The sequence below is a fragment of the Leguminivora glycinivorella genome, chromosome 7 (assembly GCF_023078275.1).
Source record: "Leguminivora glycinivorella isolate SPB_JAAS2020 chromosome 7, LegGlyc_1.1, whole genome shotgun sequence".
Taxonomy (NCBI): domain Eukaryota; kingdom Metazoa; phylum Arthropoda; class Insecta; order Lepidoptera; family Tortricidae; genus Leguminivora; species Leguminivora glycinivorella.
The window spans coordinates 2889547-2914110 of NC_062977.1; the positions used below are offsets into that span (position 1 = coordinate 2889547).

The following is a 24564-nucleotide window of genomic DNA, read 5'->3' on the forward strand; positions in this document are numbered from 1 at the left end:
AATTCTACCTAGTTAAATAAACTTATTACTAGATAGATCTATATTTATAAATTTATCGCCCGTATAAGGATTACACACTGTATTACAGACAGGACAGTAATTAAAGTTGGAAATGTTGTGAGGGCAAGAAATCTGTGGATTTCTTTTAAGTAATTACTGCAGGCATGTGTAAAATTTTTTGATCGACGGAGCCGGAAAACAGCAACTTTGCTTTCCGCGTTTGAGCATACTTCATGGCGTTTCGCTGTAGAGATCTTATCTTATACTATTAAACGAGCAATTCTTGTATATTTATTTATTTATTTATTTATTTATTTATATATTTATTTATATATACCGACGATCTCGGAAACCGCTCTAACGATTTCGCTGAAATTTGTTTTGTGGGGGTTTTCGGGGTGAAAAATCGATCTAGCGTAGCCTTAGATCCCGGAAAACGCGAATTTTCGAGTTTTCATGAGTTTTTCTTTCGCATTTGTAAACGTAAAATATGGTCCTTAATTTCGCCGCGCGCGCATCAATTCCGCTTAGCTCAGTCGCACGAGGTCGGTCTAATGTACGCAGATAGATCGTAGGTGTCAGGGTTTCGAATCCCGGTCAGAAATTAAGTTTTTGTTTTTTGTCTTTTTTTTTGTTTTTGTATTTATAAGAGTTTTTTTTTTATCTAAAGACGTGATATATTAAAATAGAACCGAGCGAAGCTCGGTCGCCCAGATATTTAATATTAATAATCAACATTCTTTCTACGCGAGAATGTTCCAGTAGCAACTGAAGCAATAACCGAACATATTATGAAAAATTAGTCATCACGAATACGGGTAAACCATAATCAAATTTAATAAATAACTACAGTCATTTTATTTCCGTCTAAATTCGTTGAAATAGAAATGACAGGATAAAAACCACATTATGGCATTTATGACTAAGCAACCGTTAATTATAACAAACTCAATAAACAGCTTATCAGTATTTAAAGCACGTTGTTATTACTATAGACGCAGCGGTGAACGTACTAATATTACCTATTTAATTTATTTCTTTAGTTAACATGATACGATACGCAACCTCTCTGTCGCACTAATAATACAATACAGAAGATGGATAGAGAAAGATTCGTCAAAGATTGTATTCTTGAATACCTACATGTATTTCATGTCCTGAACTAAAAGACTAATCTGAAGCTATTGTATGGTGTCACATAGGATACTGTGAACTGTCCTATACTCCTATACTGTCGTACTACGTACTACTTGTAGGCGTCTAAGGCCACTTGCACCAAACATTTAACTCGGGGTTAGTGGGCTGTCATCTGTCAAATTCCATATAAAATGGTGGGTTAACCCTCCATTTTCGTTGCTGCAAGAGGCCCTTAGTCCACTTAGTCCACAAACAAACGAAACGATCGAAATAAAAACCTGCTGCATTGTAGGGGAGATGGAAGATCGACCTCTTCACATGTTTGCTGTGTCCACCTGAGGAATATGACAATGAAGCTGAGAGGGTATCTAATGCAAGTGCTAGACATCCCTGTCGATGTTAATGTATATACACCACTTAATTGTCTGCAATAAACGCAAAGTCCAATGGTTGATAGATGAGGCTAAACTGGTGGCTAGTTCAACAACTCTGGCTGGTAGCAACTTATAAAATGACAGCAGCTCGGTCGCTCTACGGTTGCGCGTACGTCGGCTGACCACGCCCGCGGCATGACGTAATCGGCGCATGCGACCCCTTATGTAATGCTAAAGGCTATTCGAAGCTTGCGAAGTATCAGATATGTTTTGATTTAACACTGCCGCTTTGTGTCATCATAAACTACCCAACTTATACCTTGGCTAGTTTAGATCGACACATCATCAGCCTTTTGACTAATCATAGGCAACTCTTCGAGGACGCCACTTGTTTAGGTATCCCGTCAGTTCTGCCAATCGTATTATTCAGAAGTGTTTTTGATATCTAAATAGGTATATATGCCGGTTTTTCTGATAGCTCTAGCCTAGCTCAAAGACCTAAAATCCCTAGTTAATTTTTCGACGGGCATCTAAGGAATATATTTCAATGTTATACATCCACTAATGCATCAAAACTATTATCCTGTAAAAGCCACACGCTTTTCTATCTGTTACACTCGTTATACCCGTTACCCCACTAACAACTGTCCCCAACGTAAAATTATTCGTCATGCAATGACCCTCCTAATAAATTTATGACGCCTCCAGAGGCCTCTTCCAGGCTGGAAGTGTGCATTATTACATTAGTCTACTCTGTCTAATGATTGTCTACAGACTGCCATAATGGACACAGTGCCTAAGTGTTATTTGTTCTATAAAACTTATTATAATTTTACTACGAGGCAGTTACTGTCTGCTTGAGGCAGTTACTCTTTGGAAAAAAAATTCAGCTCAGAAGTGGAAAAGACTGTGCGTGAAAACTCAAAACTGTCAAAAGTATAATTTTCTGATAGCTCGATTAAATATTTTGTAACGGGAAATCGAGAGGCACGGAGGGATCTGGGAGCGCTGTCTCCTTTCTATGCTAACAATCATTACTCTAAAACAAATTACAATCAAAGTAAGTACCTGTTTTAAAAGTCTGATCAAAAGCAAACATCTTAAACAAAAAGACGTTGCTAAACTTCGTGCTTCAAAGATTTTATCCGGATAATGGTTATATAACAACTATGACCTCACTCGGCAGCATCTTGACCTCGCCTCGCACGCTCTGCGCCAAAACTTTGCTAATATGAAGCTGTATTGCATCCTTGTAGACGCAGTCACGTGTAGTTATTAGATTCTGGCTGTTTGCCGAAGCTAACTTCTGCCCCTGTCTTCGCATGGAAATATAAATATTACGAAAATTCTTAAAAATTATGTATATAGTTTCTCCCCGATCGTCAAACTATTTCTATTCTACCATACCAAATTCATCGATCATTCAGCGGGTTAAGCTTAAGCGCGAAGAGTGAAGAGGTCTTAAGTTTATAAAAAATTACCTTACTACATAAAAAATATCAAAGTACGAGAGTTTATTCCGTACACTGCTGAAATCGCTGCTATTATCTTGCACACTGTATAGCGTTAAGGAGTACCCCAATAATGACTACTCTGAATTTGACGTGATTTTAAATTAAAATAAATAGTAGTACTCCTATAATAATTATACTATAATATGTAGTTGTAGATAAAAAAAAAATTAAAATTAAAATTTGAACTGTTTATTTCTTTCTAATAAATTTAATCAGTACATGCTTAGATCTTAGCCTAATCTATATTATTCTAGATTGTTAGCCAAGACGAGTGGCTTATCTTTACATTTATAATTAAGATATGTACATAATTGCAATGTTTGACGATAATTGTATAAAATACTTATAAGTTTAATGTAATACAAATTTATATTGGGTTTTTATAATTAATAAATTATTCCATTCTATTCTATTCTATTCTAGTCAAAAAGTATCAGAGATGACGATGAGATGAGATGATGAGAACAAGAAAAAGAACTGAAATTTCCAATTTTTCGAGTCGGAAACATTGTGATTCATCTCGACCAGTCCACAGAAATCTTCACACCGAATTTCAATAACGCCTCCAACAGTAAATAAAGTTACTGTATATGTATTTCATGCTTTTTCCAATCTTTACATTTCTCTCTTGACGGATTCTCTAGCACCTATTATAGTAAAGAGTTCTTCACTCTAGGCAGGAATTAAGACACCAGCGGGCTAACCAACTTTTGTCACTAGACACGGTCACGACATTCTCCTGCCAGCTTTCGCATTGAATCGCAATCTAATGGACGCTGCTAATCATATTATCGAGGCCAATGATGATGACGATGATAGTAAAGATGTTATTTCATAGGCAGTAAAGACGTTACAATGACCTCATCCATGACCTCGCAGTGCGCGATTAGCCATGCCGAAACGGAAGGTTATGGTTATGCCTGATTTGCTCATTTAAGTGTACGATCTTCTATTGTTCTCTGATAATGGGAGATTCACGTTTTTGTCTAGTTTTAATTTTGAGGATAGAGGCAAGTGTGATTACTATGACTTTTAATTCGTGACTCGGTAGCGTGAACGTCATGGGAAATTACATTCATTGTCTGGAAAAAGTAAACAGCGCGGCAGCACCCCAAACGATATCCGTGGGCTTTGACCATACAAAGTAACCCTAATAGTGAAGGGAGAGGTCTTCTGCTATAATGACATATTGCCTTGCCTGTTAGGTTTGACTTTTAGTTAACTATCGACTACTCTCATTCATAACCAAAATATGTTTCAATACAGTAGCAGTAGCACCTATCATGCAGCACAAACCACTGTTATTGCATTAACAGTAACGTCAGTAACTTAAAAGTAATTATAATACAACTAAACATACATGGAAATTAGGCTGTCTTTTGGACTATTGTCACTTCGGATAAGTCGGGCCGACTGGCTCCTAGCCAAAGTCACATGCAGTCGCTTTCGACCGAATCACAAGTGTTGCGCTAATATGGAAGAGATTAGATAGACGCAAAGCGTTTTGATATCGAACCGGAAGCGCACCTCTTGATTAGGCACCCTGGGTGCGTAGCCGAATGGCATCTATCTCTATCGCTCTTGCGTATTGGCGCGACAGAGCCAGACTAGCTTTGGCAGCGTTTCGTTTTCGTTTCGCGTCGGAGAAATGCCACTCGGCTACGGGGCCTGTTGATTACCGACAAAGGTGTTTAGGGCATAATAATCAAGTACGTGACATCATGATCAACTTAGTATGGCAGCCGCGACGTCTATAAATAGCGAAATGTCGCCCCTGAATAATCAATGAGTTCCTTTCGAGTTTGTAGACAACAACAATTTCTCCTTTGTTATGTAATAAGCTAAATTTCCAAAATTCTGAAGGAAGAATGTTCTAAGTACCTACTTAGCTTCAAAAACCACGGTGTGGAAACAATCGAATAGGTACGTTTGTAACATAGAGATATGACCATCACTCCTAATATCTCTCTTAAAAGTAGCGACAAATCGTATCCACCACAAGCCATAAGAATCCTAAATATACGAATTTAAAGCCTGACCAAAAATATATGACTAATTGTCAAAATGGCGCTGTTATTCTGTATGCGGTGACAGTTCAGCATACATATTATGAAGAAAATAGTTCTAAATAAATTCCACAACATGGCGCGTAGTTATATTATATATTTCTGGTCAGGGTTTTAGATAGTATTAGGCAGTATGCCCACTCATAGAATTACTTTTAAACGATGACGTTATAATATTGGTTCGTTCTCAAAAAAGTGGCACCGTCAGGGTAAAGTGAATGAAAAAAAAATGAAAATGGTTTTTTGTACCTTTTTGGATTTAAATATGTTTTTGAGTGCATCAATGATACGGAATTTGCAGGAGGGAACGAAATAGTCGTAAAAACGTAGAACTTATAGCGAGTTGAAATTTTAGACATACAGGAGAAAGTGAATAGACAGGGTAGCAGGAAAATCGTGGCAGGATAAAGAGAGTTTGAATAAAAAAACAAGTTTACCATTACCACTAATAATTCAACGTATATCGACTATTATGATTTCGTTAGGATTCAATTTTTTTTCTTTAAGTAGAAACAAAAGCAAAAAAAGTATTTTTTAAACAATATCCATTATTTTTTATTCAAAACAGTTGAAGTACAGTAAGTGATATCTGATTATTATTTTCAGTCACGATGCCTGCAGTGTTTGACTGGTAGAGAATGCCTTAAGGCATTATGTACACCATTTTGTACTTTTTTATGTGCAATAAATAATAAATAAATAAGTACCTACAATCACAGTCTTGTAAAACAACAAACACATATCATGATTCACAATGTGAGTTGTACTTGTGCATGTAATGCCTGCAATGGCTGCCCCAGTGGAAGAGTTGGTTCGTCTCCTTGATGTCTCCTTGGTGACACTTGACACTTGTGAGGGCCACTCTAGGGCCGGACGGTGTGCCTTGGCTCTTTAAACATCTTGGAAGTAGATTACGTGGCCACATTGACGACTGCCTCCGAGAGGGTATAAATTCTCGTTGGAAGGTGGGCAGACTGTGCCTTTCGAAAAAACCGGCCAAGTGCGAGTCGGGCTCGCGCACAAAGGGTTCCGTAGCAGCAAACCAAAATTACAGTTAAATCAACCTATCTCAAAAACTATAAGAGATACTTTGATCAAACCAAAAATCGTTGAAAGAGTTAATTAGCATGCATCACCTCTATTTTTTTTAGAATTTTATACCCCGTAGTTATAAAAATAGAGGGGGGGGACATACTTTTTACGACTTTGAGAGCTGATATCTCAAAAACCGTTCACTTTAAGAAAAATGTTTTTTAGAAAACTTTATATCATTTTAAAAGACCTTTCCATTGATACCCCACACGGGTATGTACATCGAAAAAAAATTTTCATCCCTCAGTTACATGTATGGGGGCCCCACCCCCAATTCTTTTTTTACTATTTAGTGTCATAATTTTGTAGCGGTTCATACAACACATATTCCCATCAAATTTCATCACTGTAGTACTTATAGTTTCCGAGTAAATCGGCTGTGACAGACGGACAGACGGACAGACGGACAGACGGACAGACGGACATGACGAAACTATAAGGGTTCCGTTTTTGCCATTTTGGCTACGGAACCCTAAAAAGGGTAGTCCAGCTGACTGTCCCTTAGGATACCGTCCCATTGCCCTCCTAGATGAAACTGGCACGATGTTGAGCGCATCATCGTAAGTCTCATCTACTGCTGTGCACGCATTTTGAAAGACACGTGCCCAAACATCAGAGATCGGGTTCTGGAAGGAGCGATAGACGCAATTGATGCGCTGCATAAATACAGCGGTCTGGTAGCAGAGAAAAGGCAGGGAGCTATCGCAGTATCTCTTGACATTGCCAATTACTTCGGCTTTCTTCCTTATGTGGTAATAAAATAGGTGCATTGCTTCCACGATGCGCCTTTCTATTTGAAGATCATCATTCACCACAGGGCATTACCTTGCAGATAGAGTACTGCTCAATGAATCAGGAGGAAGATGCCTAGAAAGACGAATGGAGTGTGGTGTTCCTACCGGCTGCGCCATATAAACGTATAGGGACAGGTCAATGAGACTACGTGCTCAAATCAAGACTGACTTCTTTATTCTTCTTCTTACCCACATGCATAATTATTCATAATAATCATAACCTACCCACAGTTTTCCACAGGGGTCGGTACTGGGCGCCTGCTCTGGAGCATTGGCTTTGACTTGGCTATCAGAATAGTCCAACTTCTCCGCATGTTCACCATTTGTTATGCCGATGACACAATAGTAGCCGTGAGGGGAAGAAAGTACCAGGATAATAAGGAGAGCCACAGTGGCAACTGAGCTCACAGTTAGGCGCATTAATTTGTTTGGGCTTGCGATGTTACTTGCTACGACCGATGACGTGGTTTTCGAAGGAAACTAAGGAAAGTTTGGCTTCTGCCCGAAGAAAGTGATTGCTGCCGACCTAGCCAAAATGATAGGTAATCGTTGACGCTATACGCCGATCGAAATGCAATCGGTTCTGTAATGCCTATATGCAAGAGCGATAGGGATGTTGCCTTGCCTATTGGCGGTGAGGCGGTCCCTCTTACGCCCCAAATTAAGTACTTGGGCTTAAATTCAAACCAAAATTGGTACTCCGAGGAACATTTTATCAAATTGGTTCCTAGCCTCGTCAGGACTGCTTCAGCGCTGAGCAGACTATTGCCCAATATCGAAGGACCCAATGCCCCATATCGGCGCTTATATGCGAACGTCATCCGCAGCGTGTATACAAAATTTCAGCTCAGTCGGTTGAATATTTCTGCTTCAAATTGGGTTGCAAGATTTGACCTCAACATACATACAAACATACATACATACATACATTGCAAGTTAGTAAAAACCATGTAAAAATAGCTTTTTTTTACTTGTGTTTCTTTATCCTGTCAACAGTCACTTTACCCTGCAGAGTGATGGCAGGATAAAGTTACACAGGGTGTAGTGAAAATCCGATTAACTAGATATTATCTCCGAAACTGTTGATAATACAACTGTCATAATTTTAATATACATAGTTATACTTCAATACAACATTAAAATGTTATTGGTAAAAAAACTGCCGTATTAATATTTTAAAATAATCATGCCAGAATAAAGTGGACATACCTGTTACAAACTCCGAACGTCACACTTTGAAAACTTCTAACCACAAGACCGCAGCACTTCACACACAAACCTTTACACCGGCGGCTAGAACCATACTGGCTACGTGTTTTACGTATATTAAGGCCTCAATAAGACTTTCTGTGTGTGAGTGAGGTGCAATACCGCGGACGCACAGGATATGGAGAAAATATCGCTGGACAAACTTTGAAGGTGAAAATTAGTGTTCAAAAGTAATCGAAACATCCCGTGCAACGTATATTTAAGAATGTAGTAGTCTATTCTCTGCAAAAAACGATATTTTATTATCATAAAACTGCAATTTATTAATCTATAGAGCGGAAACTTGAGCAGTGTCGCGTTGTGACAAGGCAGGGTACAGTAGAAAACGGTCTTCTTTGTTTTTTTTTTACAAAAGTATTATATTTATAGAAAAATTAGTGTTCAAAAGTAATCGAAACATCCCGTGCAACGTATATTTAAGAATGTAGTAGTCTATTCTCTGCAAAAAACGATATTTTATTATCATAAAACTGCAATTTAATAATCTATAGAGCGGAAACTTGAGCAGTGTCGCGTTGTGACAAGGCAGGGTACAGTAGAAAACGGTCTTCTTTGTTTTTTTTTTACAAAAGTATTATATTTATAGAAAAAATATGTGTTGGCCTCGATGTGTCACGTTAATGCCTACTTATGAAAATTTTAATTATATGTGAAAATTATATATTTCGCATACTTTCTATTCAAAAACGTGATGGCAGGGTACGATGCCACTATTTTGAGAATTACCCTATTATACTTTGAGATACAAGTGGTGCCTGATATCAATTCGGAGAATAATATGAATTTATTGATGACTGACCTGACATTCTTGATCGTTCTCTGCCTATGAGTCAAATGCAGTGTGATAAAATATTTGTTTATTCTAACCCCGTGACTTAATGACGTGTAGGTTATTCTTTGTAACTTGGAATGTTAACATAAAATTTCTTAGAAAGCATCTATGGATGTAGGTACCTACCTAGTCAAATGTTAGTATAAATTCAAATCCTCATCATTATCATCATCCTCCTTGCGTTATCCTGGCATTCGCCTAGACTTATGCGGTGCGCTTTGACAACTAATCCCAAGATTTGGGCTAGACACTAGCATTTACGAAAACGACTGCCAAACAAACCTATCTCGAAGGGTAAGCTCAAATCCTTATAAAGTATCGACAAATCAAAATCTAAAGATTTTGTAGTAATAGTCGAAGCAAATAAAAACAAAATATTTCAGACTTTAATTTTTCAATGATATACAGTTATTGTACACAGCTTCAGGGAATTGCAAAATTAAATGGAATTTATAAGAAAATTACGTTTCTACAGCTAAAAAATATAGTTTTGCTTGACGTACCTACAGTCAACCAATTAAAACCAGTGGCCTAGACTCTAGAACCCTGTCGTACTGACACCGTGCTTTATTTGCTATCGCAGCCACTTTGACTTTTACTATGAAAGGGTTCTACAGTGGTCTAGATTAGTTGGCTGTACCGTTTATTAAAATTTCTGTATGGTGACATTTTACAGTGATTTGAAGAATTTCATCATTATTTTATCAGTGAAATCATTCAAGAGTTCAGAGGCGCAAGGTCACCGACATTTCATTGTAAAAACCTGATTATCTTACAAACAACATGTGGAAAACCTGGTTTAATAACTGTTTATGGGGTTCAGGGAAGTCCGCTGACTTTGGGAGACTTGAACTGACGGCCTCTTGATCGATTACCCAGCGCCCAGCGCTCTATTAACTGAGTCACCAAGACCTCATGAGCTCATGACTAGTCATCAATACCAACGTGAAAAAAAATCGAGTACCTACCTAGTTGAAATTGCTCCGCTGTACCTTTACTTAAATTACCTAGACATATTACGGACGATTCAACAATGTCGATATATTTGTTAGCCTGTATAAGATATTTGTAATATGGCCCATATTCCCCGTAGGCCTAGCACCCGATTGCCGCGGGAGTATATCATGTCTTCTTCTAACTGTATTAATGACATAAGGACGGGTAGTTTATCTCTCGGCGACATACTCTCGCGGCGGTCATGTGCTAGGCCTACTGATTGAAATCTTAAAGAAATAAATTGCCATTTAACTAAAAGCCAAGCCAAAAAAAAATTGGAAATTGTACGTTTTAACGTAGGTAGGTATAACAATTCAATGTAAAACTGTTTTCGTTATCCGTCCCTTAATGGCAGTGGCAGTAGCTCGAGGGGTTTATGCTCACTAGAAGGACGTGTTTGTCGACTTACTTACGTTTTTGGGTCATGCTCATAAAAGTTCCAGCGTGAAATGTTACTCAAACTAGGGACGGGACATCGTGAAATTCCGACATTATCGATATGGTAGTTCGACATGTGAGGTTTAAAATTCACTTTAAGCTTTATAATACCAAATAATACAACACCAAAAAATAAACCAACCTGACTATGGTCTGACTGAAAACCGTTCCCGCGTCGCTTTACGGGAACTGGTAAGTAACCTAGGGGCAAACCGGGGCCTGAGATAGCCCGAGCTTCAAATCCAGGTGGCGCCAAATTCGAACTTCGTCAAGCGAGTCAAGTCCAAAAAGTTACAAATTCGACATTTTTTAGTTTGCGTATTAGTACGATAGAAAAATTGTGGCCCTCTGTTTCGTTCGACTGAACTTGAGTACAATCGTACAATATAGAACAAAATTGAAAGCTCGAATGTACTTATTTCAAGTTTGAATCGGGGTACCTAGTGTTTCTAAAATTTCTATAAACCTTTCCACATATTCATCATCATCAGCCTATCGCAGTCCACTGCTGGACATAGGCCTCCCGAATTTCATGGCAGCTGCTCCTGCCAGCCATCCTGCGGAAATCGTCACTCCACCTTGCCTGAGGGTCCTATACACACTACGCTTGCCGAGCCGCGGTCTCCACTCTAGAACTCTTTTACGTATTACTTCTACATATTACTTTTCTGTAATTGGGACATTGGCCAGCCCAAAGATTAACGGGTTTAATGAACAGAATTAATTGGGGGTGTTCAGCACAGGCGCGGCCAATCGATTTACCGCTGCTCGTAATTTGATAACAGCTAATCGCTGGGCGCGACGTCACGAAATGTTTTGGTTTCCGAATGTTTTTGTAAATAAACAGGGAAAATGCCGAAAATGGGTGGATAACTGGATTTGTTTGGAAGATCACGGCATAATGACACTGTAAAAAATTACAGTGGTGTCTTGTTAGTTGTTACTATTTAGCTCTGTAATAAATAATTGCAATTCAATGACCGCATGTAGCCATTCGCATTGACAAAATCGCAAAAGGATGATTAAAAGTTTGGTCACGATTTTTTAGCAACTAGACAGCGTCATCGTCTCCCATGGACATCAGCAAATTCAGAGGAGCCTTATGCGTTTCTGACTCTTGGACGAGAAACTTTGACTGCATACCTGTTTCTTATAGAATCCTATCCTGTAAAAGCGCAAATAAAATACCAAATGGAAGTTAAAAACTAGGTACCTAACTCATTTCACAGTCGAGTCCGGGCCTGTTGCAACCAACCGTCTGTCATCATCATCAGTAGCAAAATCGTTGCCTATAAAATTGATTATGCATGGCATTTCGAGTACCTATTCGTCGGTCAGATGTGCGTAGTACCTACAAGTTTTGTGCAGGATACCAAACAGCCAGGAAAACCAAATGACAGTACACTCAACTTTTAAAAACATCTACATATTTCCCATTCCGACTTTAGAAAAACTTTTAAGTCTGATAAATATCTCAATCACCTCAATTATCTCAAGGAAGACAAACAATGGTTTATGAACCGGTTATTTTCATTTAATATCGATATAAACAGTTGCATAGCGTGACAACACTGCTCTTATCGCGCGACAAACTATTGTTTGAAATCCGATATCGCGTATCGCGGTTTAAACTAGGAATACATTTTTTTTAATATTTCGCTGGTGCCGTTGTCCGAGGTTAAATGAATAAATTATCACAAAAACGGTATAATTGACCTAACCTTGTGAAAACATTTACATTGTTGATAATTGCTGAAAAACTGTTAATTATGTCGTTATCATTATCGAACGTTTTACTCACTATTTTAGTTGTAATCGATTTTTCAGGAGCCAAATTCGATTGAACAATTTGTTCTGATGTTTGTTTGGTTTTGATATGAGCTATAAGGTCGATGTGAATAAGAGCGTTTTCACAGTATCCGATCCGATATCGGATGTATATAAGAAGGACGTCAAAGGCAAAGATTATGGCGCCTTTAATATATAGGATGTCGGTCTTACGTCCGATATATCGGATGAGAAAACTAAAGTCGATTCTCAAAGTCATACTAAAATCGGTGTCCTGCTTTTTCGCCGCAGTTTTTTTGGATGTTTGTTGGCAAATGACAACACTTTTAAGTGGTAAGTTGTTTAACTTGGCGCTAGTGATTCAATAAAGGAATCTTTCCCCTGCTCGAAGATCAATACGGATAAATACTAGTACAAACAGTTCATCGACAGTTCAACGCCCTTGTAAAATAAATGAAAAAAATACCTCAAAACTACTCCAAAAAGATCATGACCATGCTGAAAACAAGACTAAGATTTAGTCAGAAAAACTAAAACAAGCCATCGCAAAAAACCAATAAGTGGGTACCTAAATCGCAGGGCGATTCGTTTCATCATTTCACTTTCTATGGTGATATAACAACTGCACTCGTAAAGTAGGTATTGCGTATACCGGCTTGTTATGGTCTTTAAAAGTTACTGCAATTAAGAAACTAAAAAGAACATGATCGTAAGATTTAAGTCGGTATTTCTAAACACTAATTGAAGAATCTTGGGCAAAACGATAACGGTCCACTTTAGTTTACGATCTTCGGTCATGAAGTCACAACAGGCAATTGAGTTTTTAGATTCTTAAAAGATATAAAGTTTGTTGGTACTACAACTACGTCAGGTACAGTCGGCATTACTAAGAGTAGTCAATGGTGTAGGTAAGTAATCTTAAAAAAAACGAATCAATTTTAATAAAGATTGTGGGAATGGAAGGTAATGTGGCCAATTCCAATGTGGCCAACAGTAGTGCAAAATTTACCACCGACTTCTTGAACTATTTGAACATAACGCTAAGATAAGCATGAAACACGTATAGTCTCATACTCACGCTCGTATCAAAACCAAATCAAAAATTATAGTATAGAAAATTGAAGTGAAGCGCTGGTAGCCTAGCGGTAAGAGCGTGCGACTTTCGATCCGGAAGTCGCAGGTTCGAACCCCGGCTCGTACCAATGAGTTTTTCGGAACTTATGTGCGAAATTATGTCATTTGATATTTGCCAGTCGCTTTTCGGTGAAGGAAAACATCGTGACGAAACCGGACTAATTCCAATAAGGCCTAGTTACCCTTCGGGTTGGAAGGTCAGATGGTAGTCGCTTTCGTAAAACTAGTGCCTACGCCAAATCTTGGGATTAGTTATCAAAGCGGACCCCAGGCTCCCATGAGCCGTGGCAAATTCCGGGATAACGCAAGGAGGATGATGATGACCGTATAAAATTGCTTATATTTGTTGACATACTCGTATTTCATAATATCTGTTACTTAAACTAAAGCTAATATATCCACCTGTCAGCAGTTTTATACCAGCCTAATAATATGATATGCCAGAGTTAACTCTGGCATATCATATTGTATTGAATTACTGGGAAACACTCTCCTATTATAATTCCCAGCGAATTCTACGAACTGGCAGTTCGACAATGAGTCTCAATGACCAATTGAGATTTCGGCCTTTAATTGGCACCAGTATTTGATGATTCAAGAAAAGTTTCTCAAATAGAATAAGTAGGTAGGTACGATTTTGCAAATCTGCTATCTATACTCTCTAAGGGTTTCCCCAAACCTATCGACGCTGAATCGGCTCTAGCGGATCAAAAATAAAGCATCCGTACGCATATTCATATTAACGAGAGATTTTTGTCAAAAGGGTTTGGTCGTTTTGACACTTCTGAGTACGTAGCCGAACGGCACAAACGCTCACGAAACGAAACGCTCGTAGATATCAATCTCTATCGCTCTTGCGTATTGGCGCGACAGAGCCAGACTACCTTTCGCGGCGTTTCGTTTTCTTTTCGCGTCGCAGAAATGCCACTCGGCTACGGCACCTGACCCGTCGCGGACGACGTCCAGCGGCTCATGATGGACGTCGAACGATGCGGACAGCGGCTGCGTGGTCGTTCTAAGGGACCATCCTCATAAGACGCAGGTCTTGCGGTGCGCAACGGACGTCTCCGCCACGCGTGGCGCGCGCCGCCGCGCCGCCTGGGGGCGCGTCTTACGTCCTTCCTATACAAAATCTACTGAGCTGACGCTGCCTTTAAACGTCGGCCGCGGCGCCCAAACAATAGGGTTCACTGAAGATGGTGGTTTTATGTGTGATCACTTATGAAGCGTTGCGTTGTTTGATCTGCTATTTTTTATGCTGACTGTAATATCAATATTAAAGATGAAATACAATTCCCATGTTTCATGGGAGTTTATAGATAGAAAATAATAGAATCCCTGCTCTAGATTTGGAACGAAACCTCTGTGATGTGCACTATTGCCTTTTTGCAACTGCCACCGATGGTTTCAATCTGCAATGATTTGTCATACACCCGCACAGATTAATCGCACCGATATATCTTTACATGTGTAAGCTTTAGATTTCATTTATTCTGAGCCATTTATTACAATATAAATAATACAATTCGCCCAAGCAAGAATGACTCAGACATAATTTTATGTTCTATATTCTCCACCCACATTACCATTAATAATATATTTTATTTGTCCAATGTCCCAGTTCCAAGTCCAAGGTCGCGTAACCTTTGCTTGGCCTTGGAAAAATCAAGCCAAGGTCACGGTTGGACCTTTAAGTAACCCGGTCGCCTTTGTAAATAACCCCTTTATGGAGTAAGCACTGTAAGTATCAATAAACGGTATAGAAACTTAACCTAGATCGTTGTCACGAAGGAAGTAAAGTACCATGAAATGTATCTAATAACTGCAAAATTCTTAAAGAATAACAAGTCTATCTGACTACGATACTCATAATTTCTTTAACAGTTATTTGGTAATACCTACATATCACAAACTTATTAAGCTCTCGATTACAAAATGTTTTAAAAAGCCATTTTTTTAGTGATTGAGCGGTTGACTGCCTTAATAAAAGTTACTCAGTATGACCTATATCTATAATCAATTAATCACCCTGTAAAATAACGCAAATTACTTACTAAAAATATCCTTTATATACCCCTACCTCCCGTGCTGATATAGCAACTACGCAAGTCAAGAGAAGTTGATCATGCTTCCAAAAAATACATGTTTCGATTGTTGTGGGCATTGCGAGAACACGAGATGAGCACAAAACTTACTAATTACTTACCTACCTCTGTAAACACCGCCTACAACTTATGTGTTTGTCTGTTTGATCACTAAAGTTTGACTCGTAGAAAATGCCTTAAGATATCTTATGTCTTAGTCCGTTTTCACATTATCCGATCCGATATCGGATGTCGGAAGGATTTCAATAGAAAAAATCCAAGATGGCGCCTGTAATGTATGAAATATCGGTCCTACATCCGATATCGGATCGGATAATGTGAAAACGCACATGGTATGAAGTTCGCCTTTTGTACAATGTGATTCTATGCGCAATATAAATTAAATATTACAATCAGTTCTGTCAATCCGCAAAAGTGCAGCAGAATCATAGTTTGACAAGAAAATCACATACTTATGCATGGCAGTCAAACTTCGCTCTGTTTTAAATATAGACGTTACGAGTGGCGTTTTTAGTGTACAAGTTTACAGACCCATGGTAAAAGGAGCTGAACTGTTAATTAAAGGTGGTAATGTATTGTGCTAGTTAGGTGTGTCATTGGCTCACTAATACAGCGGGGTATTGAATACGTCTACACTTCTACAGGCTGATTCCTTTATTTTATATTACAAGTCCAGGTCCAGGACCTGAACGTGTATCTTAGATTCTTAGCGACTGACCAGAGATCGCTCAGGACGAGTGGAGATCGAAGGGGGACGCCTTTGTCCAGCAGTGGGACACAGTATATGCTTATATAAATTAAGAAAAATTAAGATCTTAATTAGAGATCTTCCTCTCAACTGTCTTAAGATCTTTCCTCACTATCGGCAAGTTGACTACGTGTTCTGTTTCTGTACGTATAGTACAGGTACTTACAGGGACCTCAATTTTGGTTTGTTTATACAATTGCCATCAGATAATATCAAAGCGGCAGGAGCGCACAAAAATCTGAACACGCCTTAGCGCTTTGACAATAGGGTCGAGTTCAGGTATTTGTGAGCATCTTGACGTTTCCGATATATCTGTTGGCGTCTAGCGACTGTAGCTTCTATTGGGCATTAATACATGTAATATACAGTGACACTCGTGTCACTGTGTCGTGTCGTGTAGTAACAGCTATGGACTGTAATTATCTAAAAATAAACAATTATTATTTTTATTTCTTATTTATTTGCCAATAATATAACGATAACGAAGGCGTAAATTGCTGGCATCTAGTGGCCACCTTCAACACTACTACCACACTAACGTATGTCTCGCTTGAGATAAATTAGAACGACCCGACCTAGTTAGCACGCTAGCTCAGTAACCTGTAGTTGCGCTGTAGTACATATTACAGTCCAAGTCCACAGATGTCGCTACTGCTACAAACTCGATCCATAAACCAATGCTTCTTTCTCACTTATAAAGAGTGCGAGTTTTTATTTCAAAGGTAGCCAAATAATGGTATAGATACTAAGTTTCTTTTTATGTTATGCCTAGGCAGCATAATACGAGCAGACGAGCAGCCTGATGGACTGCAGTCATCGCCGCCGGTGGACATAAGCAACATGAGGGGAACCACTTTAGTATCCCGACTTTTGAGAACCCTAAATCTAAATACCTGCTTCTTGAAGAATCCCATGTCATAGCGCAAGGGGAACACCTCAGAAGGTAGCTCATTTTACAACTTGCACGTTCTAGACAAAAACGAGCGGCATGCCAGTTTGTTCTTGGTTTGCCACGTGCCGAGAAAGTGAGGAGGAACATTGTTTCGTTGGCGGGAGGTGCGGTGATAAAAACGCGACGGTGGCAACCAGTCAAAAAGTTAAATTTACGATATAAATCACTATTTATTGCTGACTATATTTTAGTACCATCCAACTAAAACCCGTAGGAAACTTTATGTCTTAGTTAATGTCTTAATTAAGTCACAGCACTGACCTGTAAAACTGAAGCCGCTAGCGTCATAGCAACCAGCATCAACTGTTGTCTCGCGTACTCATGTACTCAGTTGGAATATGGCGCTGTGGTCGGACACGTAGGGATTCTGCTAGCCAGTAATATCATCAGCTCTTCAGAGAACTAATACAGTAGTGCTAACTCCTTCTTAACTATATTTTACTAACCTGCAACACAGACGCCGCTAGCGCCGTCATAGCCACCAGCATCAACTGTTGTCTCGCGTAGTCATGAAGCGGGTTCCCGCAGCCCTGTTGGAATATGGCGCTGTGGTCGGACACGTAGGGCTTCTGGGCCAGCGTTTCCAGGATGCCTTTGCCTGAAATAAATTGTGAATTAAGGATAAAGTCCGTCGATGCTAAGATGGTAGAAATTATGGTACCACTACAGGCTGAGCAAGCGTTTGGGCAAAAGGTTGCACGAAGCTTTGAAGCTTAAGATCTTCAAAACTTTAATGTAATTAGAACATTCACTGGCTGTGGATGGCTATCAAATCTATGTTAACAGCTTGGTCTGACTAGGCTTTCACACAATGCAGAACGTATGCACCGACAAATATGCATAAAGACATTTGTGCACCAATTGAACAGAGTGACTAGCCATTCTATCCAACGTCACAACCGCGTGCAGTCACTTTACACTCGTGAAGACTTCACTCTCACTTCTGTGTCACACTCTTCTGTGTGTCGCGACAGAGTCAGACTGCATTTCTATTGCCGCGCAGCGCCAACGGCTAGGTTGGCTAGTCTACTTGGTTAAGTGTACTCATCTTTACGGATTAATATAAGTAGTGATTCGATGTTTACCTGTGCAAGATACAGGGATGTTGTTGGTGTGTATAAAGTCTGATGGTCCCGTGACGCCACAGCACTGCATCTGAAATGAGGAAATATTTCATCGTTTACTAGAGAAAATTAGACCCATCGAGTTTTTATGACAGTATTTTTTGCATTGACCGTGAGTACAAAGAAGGCCGATTCGATTTCAGCTCTGCCGGTCTAGCCAAAGTCAAAATCGTTTAAGTACGCATACGCGAACGAAACTAAAGGCACAAAATCAACAGACGCTCCAGAGAGCGTGGTCAATTTGCACCCTGGGAACTACGGGCTTTGGTCACTTTATACCTATACGTCATCTTATATGAGGGCACAAGAGTACCCCCGCCAAGTCGAGCATTCAGTTTACTACTTACTTTATGCAGTTTATCCCCATTTCTCAACAAGTTTCAAAGTCTTTATTGTATATAAGAATCATGTTACATTGCAGGTCGAAATATACAATTACACATTCAGTTACACTGAGACTTTACCTTTTCATCAGGCATATATACATTTATAGCTAAACTTAAATATAAACATTATATAGTCATACGAGTTGTCCTCCTTGTTGCCCAACGTGGACTGCAGATTGGACGCCAATCGCCATATTGGTCTTGATCTCTGTCTACACCGTCCCAAACCACCATAGCCTACACGAAGCAGGCAAACTCAAATACCATGGCCAATACTCACATCGTTACGCAGTTTATCCCACCGCAGCAAGTCATATGAGTTGTCCTCCTTGTTGCCCAAGGTGGACTGCAGGTGGGACGCCATATTGGTCTTTATCTCAAAGTCTACACCATCCCAGACCACCATAGCCCACACGAAGCAGGCAAACTCAAAACACCAAACCTTACATCCTTATGGAGTTTATCCCACCGCAGCAAGTCATACGAGTTTTCCTTCTTGTTGCCCAACATGGACTGCAGATTGGACGCCAATCGCCATATTGGTTTTGATCTCTGTCTACACCGTCCCAAACCACCATAACCCACACGAAGCAGGCAAACTCAAAACGCCATGGCTATACTTACATCTTTATGAAGTTTATCCCACCGCAACAAGTCATACGAGTTGTCCTCCTTGTTTCCCAAGGTGGACTGCAGATAGGACGCCATATTGGTCTTGATCTCTAAGTCTACACCATCCCAGACCACCATAGCCCACACGAAGCAGGAAAACTCGATCACCACCACTAGGATTATCAGGATACCGGTCTGGAATTAATTAAATATGCAATATTAGTTTATCTTCAGAATAAATTATGCCATTTTATTTTCTCTTAATTAACCTAAAGTACAACTTTAGGTTAATCCTAATAATACCAAGGATTGATTAAAAAAAAATGTACGAGATTTTTGGGACTCTGCAAGAAACAGCGAGATAGATATCAAAAATCGAGTTTCTCGTCCAATATATTGACGTGACACTCCTTGAGTTGCAGGCGTCCATAGGTTACGGTGACCGCTTTCCACCAGGCGGGCCGTATGCTTGTTTGCCACCGACGTAGTATAAAATTATTAACAATAAATGACGAAGAAAGTACCTATCTAAATCCCTAATGTTGGTGAAACCAAACTAAGGTCAATTAGTTACTACTTAGAATTAGTTAGTATCTAGTTACTTAAACATAAAAATATTCAATGCATCCTTGAACAAGATTCAGTTTTTCGTGCCTTTAAGTGATGTAGACACGCAGCGCAATCTACCTACCTATATCGCAAATATTAAATACAATATCTCGTATTGTTTTCATCATATGGTACAGTTTGCTTTGATACATGGAAGTTTGAAGCTATACTTAACTGGCACCACTAGTACTAGCGCGTTTATTTCTTTGAAACCTGTTGTTCCAACGCAATACGTACACGGTACAAGTACATAGGCATGAGGCTTTTGTTACGCCATTACTTAAGTAAGAGTTACAAGAAACTGTGTGAAAGTACGCACAATGGTGACATGAATTTGATGCATAGACGTCGCCGTGCGCCACCCAATCCAGGCTATGGAACAAGTAATGATGGCCATCATCAGAAGCAGGATTGCAGGGTATTCCACATTCACTCCTATGAAGTGCCGGTAAATAAAGAGACGGTATAAAAGCCAGCCGCTCACTCCAAACAGTACTACTGCTGACATCTGTGGACAAACGGAGGGATTAGTGAGTTACTTGTGAACATTAACCGACCGAATTCGAAAGACAACATAGGCTACATGTTTTTCAGTATTTCTACCTCGTTTACTACGACTACTAGCGCCATTAAAGTTCGTCATGTGTCATGCCTAAATTAATCCGATTCAATTAATTGGAAGGAAGAAGTTTAGCGAGCTAATTCTTCAAAGTAATGACTGAAAAAAGTGTGTCATAGCAATTGATCCTACAATTAATCACTTAACCTTTTAATTATTTACTTTATTCTACTGAATAAAGAAAAGTTTTTACTGTAAACATTAGTTTTGCCAAGCTGTTGTTATGACTACGTAGCGAACTACTTATAACGGGAACGGAGTTTCCCCGTATTTTCAGTGAAAAACTTATAAATAATACTCACTGCGAATAGTACGTTGAAGATAAGCACTAGGTACTTCCAACAGTTTGCTGAGATGGCCATTGTAATATAAACAAATCCCTTCACATGTTAAGTAATGTTTGAAAGTGGATTCATAACAAAGAGCCCGGTCGTTGTCGTTCCACCTCACGGATTTGTTTGTGTTCTGTCTCTGCGTGCGCGCCACGAGCGCCGACTGTGCCGATGTCGAGTGATGCAACTGAACCGCACTTCAGAATTAACCATTCGACATTTATCTTGATGAACAATGGTCTTATCGCAATGACTAAAATCCAATGCGGATCGACATATTGTCGACAAAGTTCTGAGGAAATAAGTTACTCATAAACATATCGCTTATCAGACTTCAAATGATAACGACGTAAACAGGTGTACTTGAACAGTTGATCTAACCTAATTCCTGTAGAAGATGAAGATAACCCAAAGTTTAGTTTAGTAGAGTGCAGGCGAGTTATTCTTGGCCCTGCGACATGATACATTTTCTATTTCCGTGGCCCCGTTGGCGGTTTACTTTCGCTACGTCAACTACGTGCCTTGAGTAAACGACATACAAATTATAAGTGACGAGCCCATCATGAATAATCTATTAAACATGGAATATTCTGGATAGAGGCCCGAAGGAGAGACATTCTTAAACATCATAACTTTATTGTAACTTTAACATAGTTCAGGTAACTATATGAAAATCGTGTAGACTACTATACTATTAAGTACCTACTTTTATCGCCGACTGTACCGGCGTAATTAAATACACGAGCATTTTTGGGAATTAGTCAGCAATACGGTCCATAGAATAATACAAAAAAAATATCGTAAAATGCAATCATTCATATAAATCACAAAAGCACAAATCTTTTACTAAAGCGTCGGGTGTAGTTTGCATTCGGAGTTTCCTTATCAAGTCTTCCATCTCTTCTTTAATATCTGGACTAATAGGTCCTGCTTGATTTGCAGTGCGGATCATAGCCCTAGCTTTTTCAATGAGTCGTTCTTTCATCGCCAGAATAGCTAAAAACGCCCATCCATCTGCAAGCATCGGCTCCAAATCGACGGCAGAAGCGGCCCAACGTTCAGCTCGATATCGATCTCCCATTTGAGAGTATATACGCCCAATCAGGAGAGCTGAATGACCTCCTGGAGCTATCTTGTGGCAACGAGCTGCTCTATGCAATGCTACGCTAGGGTTAGTCTCAACTGAACCCCAAGCAGCTCGCAAAAGTATAACGGGACATTGTTGTGCTCCTGATTGATCCGCTTTCTGGTATGATGTCTCGCACTCTCCATCCCAACCGTTAATACACGCCAAGCAACTAGTCTTCATCTGTGACAGAATAGCACAAGGACCGAATTTATTGATGGCTTTCTGTGTCATGTCTAACGCCGCATCATATCGCCGTCTTAGGAGAAGAGAGGCAGCACGAATATAATACACTTCGACTCTCACTTTACTGTTAAAATTATAATGCGCTCCTCTGTTAAGGCATCCATCCTCCACGCATTGCAACAATCTCTCAGTAAAATGATAGCATCTCAAACAGAGGAAGAATGCTGCCGAAATCAAAAATGGGTCAGTTACTGCTATTACGGTTGGAATCCAAAATATTTGCTCTTCTCCAGTTGTTTGTACCCAGCGCTCGTAAAACTTTTTCCATTCTCGGGGTAGCACAAACGCTTTTCTCATTTGTTTAGCAGCTACGAATGCGGCATATTGATCTCCGGTATAATGATACAAATTGTGGACAGCTGCCCATGATATGGCATTAGAAATTCCGTCCGAGTTGTCACCTTTAACAGCTATTCGTAAAGCAGCACTTGCAGTCTCATTTGCCTCGGGGCCTTTGTCGAATTCTTGTGCACCAAATAACCACAGTAAATATTTGTTTTTGACCTGACTACTTAGTGCTCGTAAATAGTAATTTCTAGCCTCTAAATCGTTTCTTGCTTCAAGACATACGAGAGCTTTAGACAAAAGTGATCTGGGATGACCCTTTGTAGCTGCTACTAAGGTTTCTACATAATAATTAGCTAATCTAGTGTCTCCAGCTAACCGGCATCTGGAAGCAGCAAAAGGCGCGGGAGGTCGAGGTGGAGGGGTCGCGGCTGGAACGACCCTGTAACAGCGCGCCTGGCGGCGGCGTGCTGGCCAGTCACTGTGTCTTGCCATTCCAGAGTCGTACAATCGCCTGGTGGAAACTGCCTTATCATCATACGCACACGCATCATCAGTCGGCTCGCCGCTGTGCGCTTTATACTTTGACCCATACGCACAGTGCCCCGAGTCGCTAACACACCTAACTCGTTGTGAACTGCTAATGCCCCACAATCTTTTCTTATTTTTCGAGCATCCAACGACGAATCTTCTGGAGGTACCTCCGGTGGGAAAGTGTTGACTGGGGTTGACGGTCCTTCACTAGGTAAAAATCCCAAGGTGTTGAAAAACCACGTCAGTTTCGTTTTTGGCACAAGTGGTTCCATTAAATCGAATCTAAGAATAATGTAAGCGCTGTGCCCGAATTCATCTTTTAAAACAGGATCCGCATCTCGAGCACTAGTAGCCTTAGCGCTGGTGGGTGGTAGATCCAACAATGGACCATACTTGGGTAAATCACTTTCGTTATATAATAATAACTTTGTACTTGTCGAAACTCCGAATTGTGCTGTTTCTAATAACACATTTGCATTAATGAATCCCATATATCGACCGCGCAATTCTGGTTTTCCAATCTTTGGCACTCCAGCCAATTCAATAAACAGAGGCGACGAAACCCTATTACGCAATAGTAATGGGTCTAACAGGACTCGCTGCATTGAATTCCAGTACACTGATCTACATTCTGGAGTGTTTTGGACTTCCAAATCCGACGGTACAAATACGTCATCGTGGGGCACATTGAATTGTGTGTTAGCTGCATAACCAGCTTGGTTGGCTGTTGCCCACACAGATTTCGTAGCTGAGGGAGAACTCAAGGACTTTCCAAAATTTACAGCTGCAGGTTCGAGAACTTCATCGAGACCAACGGCTCCGTAAAAAACGGTTCCATCCTTAAATGGAGGTAAACAGTGTGCGGAAACTAATGTCATATGTAGGGTACTTTTATACAATTTCGAGTGAGCCTCTGAATTTACCGTAACCTCAACCGATAGCCCTATATCTTCTCCGGTGTTTATTAATACTAGGGGCAGCGTTACACATACTTTCTCTGCCCCGAGGACCAAAGGAAATAAGTCTACCGTTCCTCCGGCGCGATTATCCCCGTGTAACAAAGGGTCTGGATCTTTAGCTCCCTTACCTCCAGACACGCGGAGCAAACATATTAGTGGCTGACTTGCAACTAACTGCTGTATTTCAGGTTCTTCAATGTTTATCGGTATCGGATTCGTTTCTATTGATAAATCGGCTTGCCATTTACATTCAAGCAGAGTATATCCGGCAAATAATACCAGCAAATTATATTCCCCTGGACCCAATGGTGTACCCTCAAGAATAACAGAACACTGTAGTAGTTCATGAGGTAGCAAGTTAATTGATGAAGGTACTATGGAACTAATTCTCGATCGCGGCTGTTTTGACATTGCAGTGGTTACGTTATTTATTCTAAATTATGAATAAATATGGTAAGTGTTATGTGTTCAATAAAATTGAACCAGGTACAGC

General features: G+C 39.8%; 1 protein-coding gene across 1 annotated transcript in view; it reads right to left on the reverse strand.

Annotated features, from left to right (window-relative positions):
• LOC125228048 (23 kDa integral membrane protein-like) overlaps positions 1 to 21303 on the reverse strand; it is a 48648-nt gene extending 27345 nt beyond the window's left edge. Inside the window, exons 1-5 of the mRNA XM_048132495.1 lie at positions 20892 to 21303; positions 20290 to 20478; positions 19374 to 19556; positions 18325 to 18394; positions 17686 to 17837 (exon numbers count right to left, since the gene is read on the reverse strand). Of these exons, the coding sequence (XP_047988452.1) occupies positions 17686 to 17837; positions 18325 to 18394; positions 19374 to 19556; positions 20290 to 20478; positions 20892 to 20951 (654 nt within the window). The 5' untranslated portion in view covers positions 20952 to 21303. The remainder of the gene's footprint in view (positions 1 to 17685; positions 17838 to 18324; positions 18395 to 19373; positions 19557 to 20289; positions 20479 to 20891) is intronic.
• Between the last annotated feature and the right edge of the window lie 3261 nt (positions 21304 to 24564).